This window comes from Colletotrichum jinshuiense, chromosome 3 (genome assembly GCF_051148585.1).
Source record: "Colletotrichum jinshuiense chromosome 3, complete sequence".
In the NCBI taxonomy this organism is placed as follows: Eukaryota; Fungi; Ascomycota; class Sordariomycetes; order Glomerellales; family Glomerellaceae; genus Colletotrichum; species Colletotrichum jinshuiense.
The window spans coordinates 4032208-4046825 of record NC_139310.1 but is presented as its reverse complement, the minus strand read 5'-3'; the positions used below and the strand labels follow the sequence as shown (position 1 = coordinate 4046825).

Sequence of the window (14618 nt, the reverse complement as noted above, 5' to 3'; positions counted from 1 at the left end):
AGATAAGGGGGAGGATGATGGGGGGGCATTCGTCCGCCCAGACCGCCCATCTCCAGATAAGAAGGTCGCTTGAAACAATCCCACGCAGGTCAAAAGATAAAGAAGCAGACTTGCAGCAAAGGGTTACGACCAACGGCAAAACTGCATAAGCCTGCCCCCTTGCAAGGAGTTTATTTTGTCAAGTTCTTTTTTTTAGGGAGGTCATCTCGAGCGGCATGCACCAAACCCTTCGTGCAGCGGCATCGAAGACGGCAAGGGGGCACGCGCGCAGCCGATAAGGGGGACGGACTGATTGATTGCAGCGGGTTTTCCGGATATGCAGAGATTCAGCTTGATGGCGAAAGCCAATTAAGTAGAGGCTGTGTGTTTTCCTCGTTCCTCCTCTGTTCGAGTGGCCGATAGGGCAGGTCCGAGGCGAAACACAAGTCAAAGATAGATAGAAAGATAGATAGAAAGATAGTAGCGATTACGACAGGGAGACGATTGCGCACGCGAGCCGATCTCTGGCGGCATACCATTGCTAATTTGCTGGAAAAATGGTGCAAAGAATCAGCTGCCCTATTTGAGCAAGTCTTTAGCTGAACCGACACCTTGGTAGAATTGGCACCATAGATAAGAGCAAGATTATAAGTCGACGCGATTTCCTTTCCTTCTCGTCGCAACAGACTAGCCGGAACGACTCAACGACCACTTCGACCTGTCCGACGTAGGCTATCGCCTCAAGGAACTCGCCCTGGAACCTTGGTATGGAGGATGATGGATCGATTCAAAACAATTGCCTCGAACACTCGGCAATCCAGGAGGTCACATGAAGGATAAACTCTCGAAACATCGAACCCTCTCAAGCGCCACGAGACCATTGTCGCCTTTCTTACCGCCAGGGGACCACAGTAAGCACCGTGGTGGAAGTTTTGCGCGCCTCCAGAATATGGAGACCATGACTTCACTCGAGCATGGCGAACTGAACTGGTGATGTGGTGTTGATCACCCAGCACACGCCACGCCACCGGAATCGAAGTCGTATGCTGGCATGCTCCCTGCTTGGTCAGGCTCACCCAAAAGTGAGTGACGGCAACATTGAACCAGACCCCCACGAGGGAGGGGGGCGGGCACGTTCATGCCTCGGCGGCGCAGTCGAGGGTTTCGCGGCGGAAGAATCCCCTTTCAGACGAGATCGACCACGTACCTCCCTCGCCCTTCGTTCCTCCGAAATCCATGGTAGTCTATATCCGACACTTGGGATCAGCATCGAGTTTGCGCGTCGGCCGACCAAGCCCCATGCACCCTGGATTTCGGCCAGACTTCCAGACGTTGGGCGGAAAGGCGAAAGACCTATGAAGCAAAGCAAGCAGGTAGGCCCGCACACAGGAGGCAAGACTACTCGCATAACGGCCCTCGGCCGAGGGCCGCGAGTCTCCGGATGACAATTGAGAAGTATTTGGTTGGCCTCCATGATCAGAAACGAATTAGGAGAACACAACAAAGTCCCGCAACCTGATGATGGTGGTGGGGGTCTCGCAATTTGACCGAGATTGCCGGGCCCTAAAATATCCATGTGGGGGTAGACTCGATAAGAGACAGGACGCAAGCCAATAGGCAGTGGCTGACTGATCCTCGTTCGAAACGCTCACTTCTTCTCCCGATTAGGAGGCGCAGGGAACCAGGGAACCGTTGTCATCGTCCTAGCGCAGTCGACTCGTGCCGGTTCTCCAGGCTGGCAGTCACTGACGAACATTGGTTGCCGGTAACTTTGATGCCCACTCCCGACTCACCGCCATCCACACAACCTCAATTACCAGAGCAGATCCCGCCGGTGTTAATGGAGGAATATTAGCCTATGCCCGACAGCCGTTCGAGAAGGCTGACAAGCAAGGCTCGGCCGCTCTAGATTCATGCTCGCATACAAACCGTTCTTGGTCCGAAAGGGCCTGCGTGAATGCTATTGCGGCCCTTGCGCGGCGAGTTTCACAGCGAAACCGGCCAGATGCGAGCTGCAGTCTGGCGGGGTGGTGGTTATTTGAGCTTCCGTACTCAGTTTGGCGACAATTTGCAGCCTATTCCGGGCTGCATACCTCGGCGTCGCGTATTGCGAGTAATCAGAAAAGAAATAGAGACTGCGAGTGCCGGCCGACTTCTCCATCTTGACAGCGTACTGCCTGCCATGTGTGCCCCGTGTGGCCCCATGTGTCCGATGTGTGATGCGTCGCAGCCGTGGGCCTCCTTGTCTGTCTGCTGGCGTTGAGGTCGTTCATGCACATCATCAAACGCAACCATTGAACCGCCAGCCAAGGGGTGTTGGCTCAATAATTTAGGCCTCGCTGTGTTTTTGCTAAGACATTCTAGACCACGACGTCAGTTGTCATTTCGTTGCTAGGTGGCCGGGCGCTTCGATGGAAGGCTCCGCGCTGCGTCTATTCTATTGGATCACATGTCAGGCTGGCACCCACTGAGGTAGAGGAATACGTAGCAGTGTGAGATTAGCGTTGGACAAAGCTCGCCGGACCCCTTCAAATGGTGCCAGGCCCAGCAGAAGCCCCGAAGTGGATGCTGTTTAGGATGTCAAGATATCTTTCCGGAACGGCGTTGTAGCTCCGCAAGCCACCAGGTGCCACTTTCGAGCCTGACGCTGGACATGTCTTGCATGCTCCGATCATGGAGGTTGGGGAGCGACATTCTGTTCCGCTCCATTTTCGTCAGACCCTGGACTCCAGGGAAAGGTCCGATGGGTCGGCCGTGGCGGGCTGGACGTGCGCACGTCGAGCGGGTATTGGAGTCGACCACCCGCTCTGCAGACGGGGCACCGGGACTCGGGAAGGACGACCAACTCGATTTCAGCAACTGTCTATTGCAGGTTTTCGGCAGCCTCTGGCCCAGGAGTTCCACTGTTGATGCGAGTTGAACCGAGTCGAGAATAGAGCTGCGCATTCGGATGCTTAGGCCCCTGCACGCCGTTGCCGCTGCCGTGGAGATCGGTTCCATTGGCGACAAGACTGCATAGCGCACCCTGCATCGAAACCGAGAGCCCTGAATGGCCCATTGCGGCTCGGATCATCTTGCAGTCGACAGCGGACAAACAGTATCTCGTCATGGTTTTGCTTGGCCGCGGTATCGCAAAGTTGGGAGCTGCGAAAGTGTGCTTTGCTTAAGGTAAAGCATTCACGCACTGGATACGACGTGCTAAACAGAGGAGTGGGCATATCGTGAGCTCCGAACGTCGATATGCGAGCCTACCACGAAGCTTGATGTGCGGCGGCAGTATTTCCCCGTGCCCCTCCCTCCCTTGGCAATTTGGCACCATCCATGGACGTTGTCTTTGAATGGGGCAAAGCCCGCCGCTGGGGGATCAATCCAGCGTCGTATACCATTTGCGCCGCTCAACTCGGCATGTAAGATGGAATACAAGACGTGCCTGGCCAAATAAGATGAGGGACAAATAGCGAAGGCGGTTGCGGGCGCTGCATCCCCACGCCTTGAGGTCCTAGTCGACGCATCCCCAGAAGTGAAATTGGCCGCATTAGACAAGTAGACTCCAGAAATGAGCATCAGCATCGCACAGTACAACGCTGTCATGTTTAGTTTATTCTGGTCCGGCATTGCTCAGCAACCTGAGTCGTACCGTGACAATTCTCCGATGGCAACCCTTGTCACAAACGCCCGTCAGGTTCGAGCTGAAGGCCAGGAACATGCCCGCTCGGGGGACCCTCTGCCACGAGGCAATGGGTGAATACTAAGTGTTTGGCCCATGCCTGCCCTGCGGAGCGGTTCCATGGGTGCCTTTAAATGACTCGCGCGGTAAGAGAAAGGCCGGGCGTGCCGCACTGTTTTCTGGTATATATCGAGGGTTGGCTCAACAATGGCAGGGATGGAGGCATGGGTGGTGGAGCAGCTCATAGGATGCCTCGTTAACGATCCAAGGTCGATGGAAATCGGTGCAGGGGAAGGGGCGGGCTTGCTCCGGGCGGGTTTTAGACGGGCGGAATGAGGTTGATAGACGAAATGCCTCGCCTTCAGGCAGAAGAGTAGGCGGGCAGGCCAAGGGCAAGTGAGGTGAAGCATCCGAAGTGCGGGTACGGGGGGTGATATCGAGATATGATGGTGGCCAAGGAGAGAAGAGAGATGTTGGATGACGGGATAGAATCCGGTAAGAGAGGCAAAGCATGCAGGTTTGTGGATGCGAAGCAGGTTTCGGACGGAGTGAGGAGCTTCAGGCTGGCCAGGCCCGCCCCGGGGAAGGTGAACAGGAGCATTAGACCCGTAAGGTTGGAGGAGACGGGAACGAGCACAAGTGAGGAGGAGTGAGGAGCAGCAGACTGGAGAATGGAGAACTGGAGCTTGGGAGCGGGAACCGCGACTACGAGGGCCGGCTGTGAATGGAGGCTTTGTCTGGAGCATGCGGCGAAAAGACGGCGAGGCCCACAGAAGCCGGTTGATTACCTCTGTTCTCTAGGTAGGCAGGCAGTGTGGACTGCGAGGGAAGTATACTAGGTAGGTAGGTAGGTACGGAGCACTTTGAACGGGGACAGAATTGACATGCATGTGTGTAGCGCATTCGTGGTGTAAGTGAAGGAAGGAAGTAAGCACCTCGCCCGCCCGTCCGTCACGTCACTCAACCTGTTGCGGCCTCTTTCCATTTGCGTTGCGTTGCTTTACGCTGCGCTGTCCTGTCCATCCCGTCTTCATCGTCGCTGCCGGTTGCGGTCTCGTGTGGGGGTCTCCAACATGGACTCCCTGTAACCACCTCGAGTGCAAGTGCTCAAATGCGCAGTGCTTGTTCCAGTCTCGGGTACCTGCCCGACACATGCAAGCACGGCGCTGAAGGTGGTATCCCGTACAAGCGGCCCCTCCGCCGCCCTCACTTCTCACCTCCTCTCCTCACCTCACCCTTCGCAGGACAGGAACCCCAAATCCTGCGCCTGCCTGTCAACTCAACTTCCGGCCGAGTCTATTGGGAACATCTGCACTCTGCACTCGGCACCCTGCACGCTGCACTCTGCACCCTGCTGCAGCCAAGCTACCTCAGTTACTGCACCCTCGTTCCGTCTGCTGCACCCTGGCGCCTTTCGTCCGTCCCTCAATGCCGGCCCAGTCTCGCGAGCTGCATCAAACCTGCGTCTGGGGGCAGTCGAGACCCCCAAACACACACCAGACCGGCCGTGAGGCACTTTCTTTTGCTTCGGCTTCTCCTCCTTCCCTCTGCTCTGCTCTGCTCTGCTCTCGCTCGGCCTCGCCTTCGCCCTTCACCTCGCCAGCAGAGCTCGGTATTCCTCCGACGCCTTTCGCTGCCAACCCGACTCCCCTGGCATCCTCGAGTCGGGCCACCCCGGGCCGTAGGCCTGTGCATGTAATACCCAGAGATTTGCCTCGATTTGGATTCTCCAAGATCTATCCATACACTACCTGTATCCCACACCGCACGCGGCTCTTTTAGCCTAAAATTACTACCTGACCTGTCGACTTCGCTTGACAAAAGCCAATTCCTTCTCCAGTTGGTAGTCTGTGCTTTGCTGTCGACTCCCTCTATACACATCGACCTGCCACCGGACGACATCAACGGCTCTCAGACGTTGTCCGCCGCGTGGGGGACACAGACACCAACGTGAAGCTGCTCGACAGACAGACGTGTCGTGTCCGCCCTTCCGCTCCGCTGTCAAGGCACCGAGTCCAGCGCCACCTTTGCAAAAATGCCCCCGCCTTCTCCAAGGCTAAGGTTTAACGAGATCCCGTCACCAAAAAAGAACTGGATACCCCATCCAGCCATGCATACGCCGAGGGAGAAGGGGGGGAAAGGCTGGCCACATTGCCTTCATGTTCTGTCTGTCCTTTACATAGTACACGTGTGATCCCCACCCAAGCTTCGTCATGGATCGGACGAAGATGCTGCCACCAGCGGGTATCTGCACTAGAACGACCCGACCTCACGTACTTTACCTTTGGAGCGAACCGGGTGCCTCCAATAAAAGGAAGATGTTATGGTCGACTGGTTCGGGCCTGCAGCGTGGGGTGTCGGTCCGGGGTCTATGTCGCCGATACGAGCTCATTGCAATTGCCTGAAGTCTGGTTCTAAAGGGTCGACCACCAAAGAGACCCCCCCGATCATGTACTGCCGCTGTATGGAATACCTCGACCTCCAACCCCTTCGAGACTATTGCATGCGACGCCCTCGCGCCCCTGCCTGATTGGCGGGAGCAATCCAAGCGCATCGGCAGGGAAGAAGCAGGTGAAAGCTGCTAGGGTTCCAGATGGTCGCAAGCCACGCTTTCCACGGTCAAAGGCGCCCGAATTCTCGGTGGGTGCACCCCCCTGGATCGAATCAAGCAACAGATCCGTAATGAGGATGAAAGCCTCCAGCTCACAGCTCCTTGCGAACTCGTCATGCACGTATTATTACAACCGGCACAGCAGCCCTCATCGCTGTGCCGCAGCGGGCGCACCACCTCGTCACTGACCATCGACACACTGGGATTAGCTTGTTCCACCCAGCCAGCCCGACCACGAACTCCTACATCGTACTTGTCTAGGGAACCTGCCACCCGTGCGTCGGCAAGCCCCCCTTCCCCCTTCCCCCTTCCAACGGCAGCCCGAAGCGCAGATGCCTTTATTTTATTTTATTTTACTTTGCAGAGTGTGCTACATGAGAACCCCGAGTTTTCACAGGGAAGAGCACCTGCGAGTGAAGAGCAGCAGGGGCCTGGACCATGGAATCCCGGCAGCATATGGTCCTCGGGCTTCGTGGGGTTCCAACTGAGCATGGCCGGGTACCGCAGCCTACAGGCTACGAGGATAGCAGATCTCTCTTCAAGTGAAATTGCCCAGTGTTTGAAATGCGCGTTCGCCATGCGCAAGCAGCAATAACCACGTATTCCCGACAGCAATGTGGATGATGGATGCGGGTCACGAAGGGAGGGGCTTGAGGAGGCACACAGATGGGGAAAGATCTGATGAACCGACCGAGGACGGATTCAGCTGCTGGGGCCAAGCTCCATTGTCTGGAGTATGATGCCGTTCATCGTCCATCGACGGCCCAGGAACGACGGAAGACGATGCCTTGTCACTGTGGCTCCGGAGCCAGACCTAGGGCCCACCAGCGACGTCGTAGGGCACGCGAGTTGGCGCTGCCACTGCCACTTCCACGGCCAGGGGACCGCCGCCCGGCGCTCCTCTCTCTTGCTTCTTTAGCGTGAGGTTCAAGTCGTCCTTGGGTGGAGTTCCACCGAGATGGGACTCGAGGGGGGCGGGTTTCTGGCCGTGCCTTGCTTGTTGCAAGTTTCCTACCATGCTCCTGGACAGGACCCTGAAATCTGACACTGACGGCGGGAGAATGTAAGCCCTGGGGGGTTCTGGACCAGTGGCGCTGCCGACGTCTCGTGCCTTGGGCTTGGTTGGGGGCCCGGCCATCTGGCCGGGCGGGCGGGAAGGCAGATGAGTGAGCGTCGGCACGCTTGAAGTCGGGCCTACCGACGGGCTAGGTAGCCTAGGGCAGTCGGTATTGAGCTTCAATGTCCCATCTTGCGAGAAACAGCCAAAGCAGCCGCGGGTGTGAGCCGACGTTGGCCAGGACTCTGTCTGTCGCAGCTTCAGCTGTGTGCTAACCAAGGGGGACATGTATGTAGTCTGTCCATGACGAGTCTCTGATCTGCCAGAAGGAGAGAAAACGAGGAGACGACTGCGCCAGGAATGCCGGCCGGCCACAATCCGAACGGCAGTACGGAGCACGGATAGTGCGTACCAAGGCTCCCATTCGCTTTCGGGCTGCCGCCTCTCGACTTTAGTGGCCTCCACATCTTCGAATCCAGTTCAACGTCCGCTGTCCGGCACATTGGTTCACAGACCAGTCCGGCTCGGTGCAACCCTTCGTGGAAGGGGACATGTCTGCATCGTACGGTTGAGCGGTATTTTTGCCTGTTCCTGTCAGTCCACACCGTGTCATGGCCGGCGTGACATTTGCGTCCAGTCGTGTTCCTTTACAGGTGCGCACACGCCGTGGCTTGGGATGGTCTCGGGGGGGTAGGCAGGCAGAGCTGCTCTGGTCTGCTCGCTTTCTCAGTGCTCTACAAAGCAAGCAATTTCGCAGGGTTTGGATCAGATGTCAGTTGCTTCTCCGCCCCTCCCCTCTCCTTTGCCGTTTGCCCACTATTTCGCTAGGCAATGGATGGGTCGACGCAACGTCTCGGAAGAAGCGTCCGAAGTATAGAGCGTGCAAAAAAGCGGTATTGGACATTGCGTGTGAAGAGGGATGTTCCCAGCTTCAGTCGAGCCAACGCGGCACCAGCGTAGGGGGTGGGCCCCAGACTGGTTTCTCCAACGATTCGTGAAGCTACCAAGTAATCTTCCACTTTGATGGGATGCCGGGAGGGCCAGTCCACCGCTGTTGCTGCAGGTTGGGATTCGCCTGTGCTTCCTCCCAGGACGCTGCCATTTTCCCCTCCCCTGCGAGGCCAGGTAGGTCGGTAGCGGTCCCTTGAGAGGGGAGGGGTCCGTCCGACGGTTGCCGCCTCTGAAGAGCGAAGCCTACCCGAAGGGCGCCAGTTTCCCGACGGCTTTTAGCATGCGCTCCCAAAGCGAAAGGGTCGCTCACTACATGGACGCCCTCTTCTTTCATCACTGCCCGTACACTACCTACGTACATAGACTTGTTCTACTCCCCCCCACTGACACTTACAGCAGCACCTTATTAATTTCGGTAACGATCCACCTTTGGCTTCGGCGCATTTGAAAGGGAACAAGATTGACCAGCATAGTGGTTGCTTGTCCCGAGTGCATGAGCCGCCGAATGAACTCTCGCAGCCTCCAAGTCCACCACCAAATGTGAACTCCACACCCACCTCCCGCATTTACATAGCGCGCTTTAGGTGTGCCTCTGTAGCCTGTACTCCGTAGGTCGGGGCTCATCCATGGGTGTTCCACTCCCTCCACCCACTTCCACTCCCACTCCAACTCCAACTCCCACGCACCCGCCACACCTCCCCTCCTTCCCCCCCCTCCCCTCCCCTCTGCCCCTGCACGAGGCACGGCACAACTACGTACTCTGTCTCGTCCGTCCCAGCAAGCGACACCAACTACGGCCAACAGCCGTCCTCTTTCTACGCAATACTGCCCACTGTCCCGTCGGCCCTGCTGCGACAAGAGATCCCTCCCGCCGCCGCCGACCTCGTGCGACTACTTCCTGCTTCCCCTTCGACGCATGCACTGCCTAAAGAACAGCGGCTTCGAGTTGACGGTCCAGCCATCCAAACTTTCTTCTACATCCAAACTCTTTCTCGACCCTTTTCAGATAGATACTGAGACAACTCCCCGGCGCATCGTTGCGGGCTTGACTACACAAGCGCCGAAAAGTGTGTGCCCGTGATTCTCGTGGCGTACAAGGTACCTACCTACCGGTCTTAGTGACCGAGTCGGAGACAAGTACACACCCAGTCACAGAGTACCAGAGTGTGGGAGAGTTGCAGCCAAGCGAACGTGGGGAAATTCCTTCTTGCGACGCTCGACTCGACTCGCCGAAACCGAAACCTTCACTTTCTTCTCCAGGAAGCAATTTTTCCCTCTCTCTCCTTCTCCTCCCAGCATTGCCTCCTTTCACATGGCTGCCACCACCCAGTCACCCATTGCGACTTCAAGTCCCTTCACCTCAATGAATCCGACAACAACAGAACACGACTTTCGCTTCCCGCGAAGGCCTGACGGCCATCAAGCCATTACGTCGCACTCACAGGCGCACTCCAAGGCCAGCCCAAGCGAGCTGCCCGCCGGCCTCCGGGATCTACGACTCGACCTCTCCGCCGCGCTGTACCCGAATGCGCAAGACGACTTTTTGAGAAGCTCCGCCTTCCCTCCCTTCCAGAAGGCAGCCATGGACTCCAGCCAGAGCCCCGAGGACATGCAGAAGGAGGATCCGTTGGCGACCCAAGTGTGGAAGTTCTTCAGCAAGACGAGGCACATGCTGCCCAACCAGCAACGCATGGAGAATCTGACTTGGAGAATGATGGCTCTGAACCTGCGCAAGAAGCAGCAGGAAGAGGAGAGAGCAAGGTTGGAAATCCCCCTCCCCGTTGTTGTCTTCACGCACTCTGGCGTCGTTGTGCCGTATGGCCCATGCCGCTGACGGACCTGGCTAACCTCTGTGGGATGATGCAGGCTTGCTCGATCTGCACCGGCACCTGCACCGCCAGCTGCTACGCCCGCCCCAGGCTTCAATGCCAACCCACCCAGCGGCATCGCTCAATTGCGCAAGTCCTCTGAACAAAACGTGAACCACCCCGAACCTATGAATCTTGATGACTTCATCTTCTCCGATAATATTGCTACGCCTGTCACGAACCCATCACCCCAGCCTCAAAAGCAACCCGAAGAAAGAAGCCAAATGCGCTCGTCATTTTCGACGGCCATCCCCATCAAATCGCGCAAGGACTCGGTCGTTCAGCAGCAGTTCGTCCCACAATCAGTGCCTTTCCCTCCCCATCACCAGAGGGCCCAGGACGAATTCAACTACATTACTCGGCATCACCGTAAAACGAGCATTGACGAGCGACGGGTGAGCCAGCCTTCCTTTTTTTTTTTTTATTGATTTGGTTTTCTTTGCAGCGAAACAGGCAATCGATGCACGCTGTTTTTTTTTTTTTCCCTGTCCATCCTTGCCTGGGCTCTATTGTTTTTATCGCACCTTGTTTCGTGAGCTGGTGGTGGTGCACACCCCAGCGCCCATCAACTCGCCCACCCCCCGTTATCATGTTAGTGGCTTTTCTGGCTTCGCAGAGCTGACCCGTTCGCACTTAGACCCGTAAACGTCCGGCCGACTTTTCTCCCCATGTGCCTGCAGTGAACAGCACCACGACAACAACACATGACTTGGATGCGGATTCGGAATTGCATGAATACTCGCTCGATAACGCCAACCAAGCCAACATGTCGCAAAATCCGCATCAAACGGGGGTTCCATTCCCCCTCGATACCTACAACATCGAGAACGATCCCATCATCACATCCGCCGGCCCCTTCCAGCAGAACTTCTCCTTCTCACCCTCCACCTCTCCTATGATACCCCATGGACCGTTTTCCAACGTCTACAATGGATCTTCGGTCCAGTCCTCGTCTTTGAACCCGTCCGATTTCTATTCGCCCCCAGGATCGGCTTATCATTCTACCGTCACAACACCGCACGCCATGCCTGATAACGACAACTTCTACTTTGGATCGATGGATATGCGTGGCCAAAGATCGCAACCATTCCGGCCAGGTCATCAGAGCATGGGAAGCCAAATCAGTCAGCAGTTCATGTACAACTCGGCGAACGGAAACCCCATGTTCCCGGCATCGGCGCCCACCACCGAGTCCGTTTCCGCCTTCAGCACTGCGCCGAGCCCCTTTGGGCACATTGACCCGACGCAAGTCTTTCAATCAGACCATCCCGTGCGCTCCCCCGGCATGTCCCTGCCAAACGAGGGCATGTTCACCTTTGGCGCCGACTCGGATGAGGAGGATGGCGGCGCGTTCGCCGACCGCAACCTTGTCATGCCCCAGGACTTCTCCCCCGGCCCGATGGACGACGGCAGCTCGCTGGGCTGGGATCCCTCCCTCCCCGGCCAGTACAGCACGCAGGCCGCGCGATACCCTGGCGGTCCGCCGCGAAAGCAGGTCACAATCGGCGGCACCACGACCGACTATGTCGACAATGATTGGGAAGGCGGCAGCCTGCCGCGATCGCAGTCCTTTAGGCAAGGGTCCGACAGGAGAGGCGGCAAGGTCCCCCGCACGGCGTCGACGCCTGCGGGCCACTTGGGAAGAAACGGCAACCCGTTCGACCGCATGGCGCAGTCCACCCCCAACTCCCCGCCAGAGAACAACGGCACTGTGTCCGGCTTCTCTTCCGTGGCCCCAAGCCGGCCCTCATCGCCCCCGGGCTCGAAGCAGGGCTCCACGACCAACCTGCAGGCGGCCGCCGGCAACCAAGGGGAAGGCAGCGCGCCCACGACATGCACAAACTGCTTCACACAGACCACACCGCTGTGGCGACGGAACCCCGAGGGCCAGCCACTCTGCAATGCTTGCGGTCTTTTTTTGAAGCTCCACGGCGTGGTTAGACCTTTGAGCTTGAAGACGGACGTTATCAAGAAGAGGAACCGCGGTTCCGGCGCCAGTCTGCCTGTGGGCGGCACCAGCACGAGATCGAAGAAGAACGCCGTGGCGAGTGTCTCTGGGCCGGGCTCCCGCAAGAACTCGACACTGGCCGTCTCCACTCCGGCCAACAACGTCACCACACCGCCTGCTGCCACGCGAGCCGGCAGCGCGAATGAGGGGGAGAGCCCTGCCAGCAACGCAGCGTCGGGCGGCAACACCGCCGGTAGCACGCCGACAAGCTACGGAACGGGCTCGTCTGCCGGGGCGGCCGCTGGAGGCAAAGGAGTTGTGCCAATCGCTGCTGCGCCCCCCAAGAACACGCCTGGTCCCGGCGCCGCCTCCATCTCGCGCAACGTTGGCACATCCTCTTCTTCCGGCTCTTCCAAGCGCCAGCGTCGCCACAGCAAAAGCGCCGGCAGCGAGGGCCTCGGGGGCATGGAAGTCGACAGCCCCGAAACCTCGACGGGTTCCCCCAACGACGCTGCAAAGTCGATCGGGTCTGCCACCGGGCTCACCAGCATGCCGACGACCGGCTCGCTGGGTTTGGCCAACGGCTTCGGTATGACTCAGCGCCCCATGATGGGCACGGGTATGATGGGAATGCCCGGCGGTCAGAACGGTCAGATGATGAACCCCGGCGGCCCGGCTTCCGGCCCCCAGGAGTGGGAGTGGCTCACGATGAGTCTTTGAACGGTTTGCAAATCACATCACCTCATGAACGACACGGTTACATGCCTCAAGGCGGCACTTGTGCTTCTTTGGATGCCATCACGATTGCTTTTCATCATTTTTTTATATCCCGCGATAGAATCAGCGGTGGGGGGTTCGCTTCTCCCCCACCGCGTGCGTGGTCTGGACGACCGACCTTGAGAACTGGTCACGGCGAACGAGTTGCATTTCTGGGTTGCTTTTACCAATTCTGTTTGATACCATGACCTCGACGTTGGTCTTTACGTGGCGGTCTTCTGTCTTTTGGTCGCGTATACGAGGAAAGATAATAGGGACGCTACGTTCCGTTGGCTGGAAGTCTGCATTCGAGGCCGGCGACGCCCGCGGGCCTTTCGGCGTTGTTGCCGCGAGGTTCGCCAGCAACAATATGCGACCTGATGCACTGAGTAATGAAGGGACCCTCAAGAGTTGTCGGTTCATTGACGCCGAGGAGGGTTACGATGTTATACGGGAGGGGGGAGGTGGTATTATTCACGAGCATGACCGGGATATCTTTTTTTTTTAACGGTGCTACATCGAGCGTATGGTTATTTGCCTGGGCGTCTTCAGACATTTGGGTGGGAAGAGCTTTCTACTTTCCGAGCGATTTAGAACGGCGTCTTTGAAAGACCTGGGCGAGCGGCAGTGACTTGGCTTTGTTACACGAGGCAAGGTCTTGTGGTTCAGGGACTCGTCACTTTGGATGGTTTTATACCTAGAGATACGCACATGGATGATATAAACTGAGATACCTCTTTATGCTTGCTTCACTCTGGCCAATTCTCTCAATATCGTGACTTTTCGGATATGTGACTCGTCAGTCGCAAGCGATTTGGAGGCGGGGGCGGGGCTCGCGCAGTGTCTACCTTTGTGGGCCCTCATAGTGTAGTCGCCCGCTCCTTTGAGCAATTATCCGTCGGTGAAGCAAAAGGGGTAATTTTTGTCCGGCTTTCCAGAGGGTTATTATTAGTCCACTACGACTACGCGCCGGAGCCGGGGGGCGGAAGGGGGGAGAGAACCTCCGTCCCCCCCCCCCCCCCCCCCACCCCGCCTTCCTACTTACTACCCCTCCCCCCACACCCCGCAGCATTGAGAAGGTTAATCCGAGAAATTACAAAATCGAAACTTACACCGACTAGGAAAAAAAATACCCCTCGACAACCTTGCCGAACCCGTGAGGCAGGACAGGTTGCTTCGAGAAAAGGGGGGTTATTCTGTGATGTCACTTTTTTTTTTCCTCGGGGGGTTTTTTCTCTTCTTCTTCTTCAAATAATTCAACGTTATTATTATTCATCTAATGGCTGGACAGACGGTTGGGGCCATTTTGTGTACGTCGTTGCACATGTCGGAAGTATTAGCTCTTGTCCCCTTTTATTATTCCCTTCCTCTTCCTTTCAGAGTCAGCATGTGTGTGTGCGCGTGCGCGCCGCGGCGAGCAGAGATGGCATTTGCTCAAGAAAGGTCCCCGGTGAAGAACCATCCAGATCCTCGGCTCCTCGACTGAACTGCCGCGGTTGAAGCAGAATCAGACGAGGGGTAGATGAGGGCACGAAGGAAATAGGGGTTGAAGAAGGGGGGGGGGGGGGGGGGGGGGGGCGGGAGATCTTTCCAGGGGGCGGCTGAGCAGTCGTGCTTTCTAAAGGGCACAGATAGAATCGACCCATATAGGTATGTGTATGTGTATGCGTTTGCATCTGCATGTGTGTGAGTGTGAGTGTGAGTGTGAGTGTGAGTGTGTTGGGCTCAAAAAGACGTCCTCTAACCCTGGACAGGGCTCAGCCGAGCTCGTCATCCTCCGT

At 57.1% G+C, this 14618-nt stretch overlaps 2 protein-coding genes across 2 annotated transcripts; one reads left to right on the top strand and one right to left on the bottom strand.

The window, feature by feature from the left end:
* Positions 1 to 7071: 7071 nt before the first annotated feature.
* On the bottom strand, positions 7072 to 7395 carry EsH8_III_001080 (uncharacterized protein; the record flags this gene model as incomplete). The annotated part of the gene is made up of 1 exon (XM_083262805.1): positions 7072 to 7395. The coding sequence occupies one exon, from the start codon at positions 7393 to 7395 to the stop codon at positions 7072 to 7074; it is 324 nt and encodes a 107-aa protein (XP_083123292.1).
* Positions 7396 to 9577: 2182 nt separating this feature from the next.
* Positions 9578 to 12801, top strand: EsH8_III_001079 (GATA-type transcription factor; the record flags this gene model as incomplete). Its single annotated transcript, XM_083262804.1, has 3 exons — positions 9578 to 10026; positions 10132 to 10528; positions 10771 to 12801. 3 exons carry the CDS (start codon positions 9578 to 9580, stop codon positions 12799 to 12801), a joined length of 2877 nt encoding a protein of 958 aa, XP_083123291.1.
* Between the last annotated feature and the right edge of the window lie 1817 nt (positions 12802 to 14618).